The 5,000-nt window shown below is 42.9% G+C and overlaps 1 protein-coding gene across 1 annotated transcript in view; it reads left to right on the top strand.

Moving 5' to 3' along the window:
* LOC144958908 (low-density lipoprotein receptor-related protein 1-like) overlaps positions 1 to 5,000 on the top strand; it is a gene marked incomplete in the record, with an annotated part of 328,538 nt that overhangs the window by 181,685 nt on the left and 141,853 nt on the right. Inside the window, 2 exon segments of the mRNA XM_078891197.1 lie at positions 2,169 to 2,411; positions 3,559 to 3,742. Coding sequence (XP_078747323.1) covers positions 2,169 to 2,411; positions 3,559 to 3,742 — 427 coding nt within the window.

The raw sequence follows: 5,000 nt of genomic DNA, 5'->3' as shown, positions 1-5,000 counted from the left end.
ATCCTTGGTATGTGTATCATTATTTTTGTCATTTACCTTGTATGTATAGTGCGGCTATGTGGTCTAGTGGTATGACACTCGCTTTCGGATCGGAAGGTCCTGGGTTCGAGCCTCGCTCAGCGCATAGTTGAGTCCTTGGAGAAGGCTCTTTACTCACATTCTCTCACCGTACTCAGGTGTAAAATGAGTACCTGGCCATTAACAGCGTTGTCTCTGTCCCAAAAAATTGTAATATCACCTGACAGGCGTCATATCTCGTCCTACATGTTATGTGTTGCTGTTGGCCAGGGACCCTTTGTAAAGCGCTTTGAGCACATTTAGTGGATATTGCGCTATATAAAAGCTCAATTTATTTTTAAAAAGTGGATATTGGATATAAAAGCTTATTTTAACTTACATACTTAGGCCGCCCCTTGGGCCGCCCAACATGAACCACAAGTCTTCGCCATTCTGTCCTGTCCTCCATAAGTGTACCCAGCTTCCGGGTGTTGTCCAGTCCTGTGTCATCTAGCAGACAGTCAATGTAGGTTTAATGCTATTTAAAAACAAAAAACAAAAAAACATCCTTGGTATGTGTATCATTATTTTTGTCATTTACGTTGTATGTACAGGAGGGGGGGGGGGGGGGGCAGAATATGATCTAAACTTATAAACTTATTACAGTAGACACGTATTAGACTGAAATTTGATACAAAATCTTTCACTCTGAACTCATGTGTTTTGACTCATCGGCCATCTCTATTATAATAATACATGACATTTATAACACGCATTTTCATCACTGGGTGATGCTCAATGCGCGAAACAATAATATAGTGACATTATTATACAAATGAAACATTATACATACTACACCAACATAATATTATCATATTACAACAATGTAATAACTAAACATAAAGTCATTAATACAAGATATGTTATAATACATCCACATGCTATGTCAAATACGGAAATGATAAAACATAATGATGTAATAATAAATTAACATTCATATTGGGGTCAAATTACAAAGATGCATTAATCAAGATGTGTTTTAACAAAGAGATGGTGTTTTAACTTGGATTTAGATATTGATAAGGACTCCATTTCTCTTATTCTTTTAGGAAGAGAGTTCCAGGTGGAAGGTCCGACGTGACTGAACGATCTGCCGCCATAAAATGTATATTTATATTTATTTGTAACAATTAGTCTTGTAGAATCTAGTGCAGAGTGCAGAGTCCTGGTTGGTTTATAAGTTTCTAAAAATTCAGTTATATACACTGGTGCTTGATCATAAACAACAAGGTTACCCAACTCGATTATCGAGTAATCAATATTACCATTTTTCCGTTTTTAAACTGCAGCACTTATTGCAGCTATCCTAAACTGTACTGGGTGGGTTTCCTGACCTCCCATAGTGGGCAGGGTAGCACTTACTGTGTCTTCTATCCCCTTATAACTTTTTTCCATTTTGCTTTCTGTCTTTGTCTTGGAATGAGATTTCTTGTTTTATTTTTGTCCTGGCCCTGGCTGGGAGGGAAACAGTCAAATGCATAGTTATTGTTTTGGGAGATGATATTTTTTTTTCTTTGTAAATCATTTCTCAGTTATGTATTATTACAATGTAAGCATTTGAGTGTATTCCTCTTTGTTGGATTTTGTGTTTGTGTCCGGATGAGACTTATAGGTGATCTCAAACTAACTACATTGATGGTATGCTCTTGGAATCTACATCTGATCCCTATTTGTTCCCAGTACCCCTTTGCCTTACTTTTTCTTGGGTGCTTTAATTGTAATTCTAGAATTTGACTATCCAGTTTTCTTCCTTTTTACTGGCGCTGATATAACCTAAATGTGTTGCAAGCACTGTAAAACCCTTACCTTACCTTACCTTACCGGAGTACCGTCTCCCTACAGAGGTTGAATGTCGGGAGCGCCATTCTTCACGCTCAAGGGCCATTACCGAGCAGTCGATTATCTTTTTACCAGTTGTTGCCCCCACATTTCCTATCCAGGACTTCCTTGGTTTGCCCCGTGCCTTTCTGCCAGCTACTTTTCCTTCTAGCACTGATTTTTGGATGGTATCGTGTCTCTGAATGTGTCCATTATGAGTCTGTTTTCTCAGTAAAACCCTTAATAACATAATAACGTATCCTAAATTGTACAAAATTTTATTCCATTTCTAGAGAGAACAACACAAGACTTCTTCATTGTCACCAACGGACAGCAGGGCATGGTCCAATTCATATCGCCTGTCCCAGAGGAGATGGGGGCCGACCTTTACCCCCCAATCCCCAACTTTGGCCGTCCCATGGGCGTGGCCTTTGACAGTGTCACTGGTTATGTGTACGTGTCCGACATGGCTAAGCACTGGATTAAGAGAAGGAAGTACAACTCGAATGACGAAGCGGAGATATTCGTCAATAATGGTATGATTAAAAAAAAATAAATTGAACTTTATATAACGTAATATCCACTAAATGTGCTCAAAACGCTTTTTTACAAGGGGTCCCTGGTCAACAGCAACATTTAACATGTAGGACGGGACATGCCACCTGTTAGGTGATATTACAATTTTTCCGACAGAGACAACGCTGTTAACGGCCAGATACTCATTTTACACCTGAGTACGGTGAGAGAATGTGAGTAAAGAGCCTTTTCCAAGGACTCACTTATGCGCCGAGCGCGAGGCTCGAACCCAGGGCCTTCCGATCCGAAAGCGAGTGTCATACCACTAGACCACATAGCGGCACATATGATATAGATAATTTGAAGTTGACATCACTCAGGTCTTTGTTATTGTTTTTTGCCATCCTCGTTTATGAGTAATTCTCACTAAACTGTTTCCACCTGACTATAAACGATCGTGGTTGCACAAAGTTTTGTGTGTTGGTCCGTTATACTTCCGGATGGCAATGTTGTGAGCTCCTTAGCCAAGCGCATACTATCTATATGTGTCAGTGCATGACATAATTAGTCGAAAGGTGAACAATTTGGATTTGCATTTTTTTGTTGTTGTATTTTCTGAAGAATATGTTCCCCAGAGCATTTTTAAAATCTTCATTTGAAGTAAATCGGGCGATTTTTCATGAAGTTATGGTCAGATGTATGGGAAAGGTATCCAGCAACTTTTCTCAAATTTCCTACTTTTTTCAACTTGACTAGCTGTAAAAAATAGTTAAAAGTGAAATTAAATAATAATAATTTATAAATAAATAATCTGAGCTTTATATAGCGCAATATCCACTAAATGTGCTGAAAGCGCTACAAGGGATCCTTGGTCAACAGCAACATTTAACATGTAGGACGGGAAATGACGCCTGTTAGGCGATATTACAATTTTTTAGACAAATACAACGCTGTAATGGCCAGGTACTCATTTTACACCTGAGTATGGTGAGAGAATGTGAATAAAGAGCCTTTTCCAAGGACTCAACTATGCGTCGAGCGCGAGGCTCGAACCCAGGACCTTCCGATCCGAAAGCGAGTGTCATATATACCACTAGACCACATAGCCGCATGTAAGCTTTGATAGTTAATCCGTTTTAATGCATTTTCCTGCTCTCCAAATTCTAGGTATGGCTTGTGATGGAATAGCAGTAGATTGGGTCGGACGTAATTTGTACTGTGCTGACAGTGGAAGCAGTAAGGTTGTAGCCATGAGACTGGACAACAGTGCTATGGTGACCACGGTCATTGACAGTGATATGGCCAAGCAGACCATTTATCCAAAGGCATTGGTCGTGGATCCTCATAACAGGTGATTTTGGTGGTTGTGGAGGTAGTGATAGTGATGGTGGTGGCTGAGGTGAAAGTTGTGGTAGTGATAGTGATGGTGGTGGCTGAGGTGGCATTTGTGGTGGTGATAGTGATGGTGGTGGCTGAGGTGGCAGTTGTGGTGGTGATAGTGATGGTGGTGGCTGAGGTGGCAGTTGTGGTGGTGATGGTGGTGGTGGTGGCTGAGGTGGCAGTTGTGGTAGTGATAGTGATGGTGGTGGCTGAGGTGGCAGTTGTGGTGGTGATAGTGATGGTGGTGGCTGAGGTGAAAGTTGTGGTAGTGATAGTGATGGTGGTGGCTGAGGTGAAAGTTGTGGTAGTGATAGTGATGGTGGTGGCTCAGGTGGCAGTTGTGGTGGTGATGGTGGTGGTGGTGGCTGAAGTGGTAGTTGTAGGGATAGTGATGATGGTGGCTGAAGTGGTAGTTGTAGTGATAGTGATGATGGTGGCTGAAGTGGTAGTTGTAGTGATAGTGATGGTGGTGGCTGAGGTGGGAGTTGTGGAAGTGATAGTGATGGTGGTGGCTGAGGTGGTAGTTGTGGAAGTGATAGTGATGGTGGTGGCTGAGGTGGTAGTTGTGGTAGTGATAGTGATGGTGGTGGCTGAGGTGGCAGTTGTGGTGGTGATAGTGATGGTGGTGGCTGAGGTCGTAGTTGTGGAAGTGATAGTGATGGTGGTGGCTGAGGTGGTAGTTGTGGTGGTGATAGTGATGGTGTTGGCTGAGGTGGTAGTTGTGGTGGTGATAGTGATGGTGTTGGCTGAGGTGGTAGTTGTGGTGATGGTGATGGTGGTGGCTGAGGTGGTGATAGTGATGGTGGTGGCTGAGGTGGCAGTTGTGGTGGTGATGGTGATGGTGGTGGCTGAGGTGGCAGTTGTGATGGTGATGGTGATGGTGGTGGCTGAGGTGGCAGTTGTGGTGGTGATGGTGATGGTGGTGGCTGAGGTGGCAGTTGTGATGGTGATGGTGATGGTGGTGGCTGAGGTGGCAGATGTGGTGGTGATGTTGATGGTGATGGTGGTGACTGAGGTGGTGATAGTGATGGTGGTGGCTGAGGTGGCAGTTGTGGTGATGGTGGTGGCTGAGGTGGTGATAGTGATGGTGGTGGCTGAGGTGGCAGTTGTGGTGGTGATAGTGATGGTGGTGGCTGAGGTGGCAGTTGTGGTCGTGATGGTGATGGTGGTAGTTGTGATTATGGTGGTGATGGTGATTATGGTGGTGATGGTGATAAAGGTTTTGGTGT

The sequence above is a fragment of the Berghia stephanieae genome, chromosome 13 (assembly GCF_034508935.2).
Source record: "Berghia stephanieae isolate SIO BIC M18660-M18661 chromosome 13, UCSD_Bste_1.3, whole genome shotgun sequence".
Lineage (NCBI taxonomy): Eukaryota > Metazoa > Mollusca > Gastropoda > Nudibranchia > Aeolidiidae > Berghia > Berghia stephanieae.
This window is presented reverse-complemented; position numbering and strand designations above follow the sequence as displayed.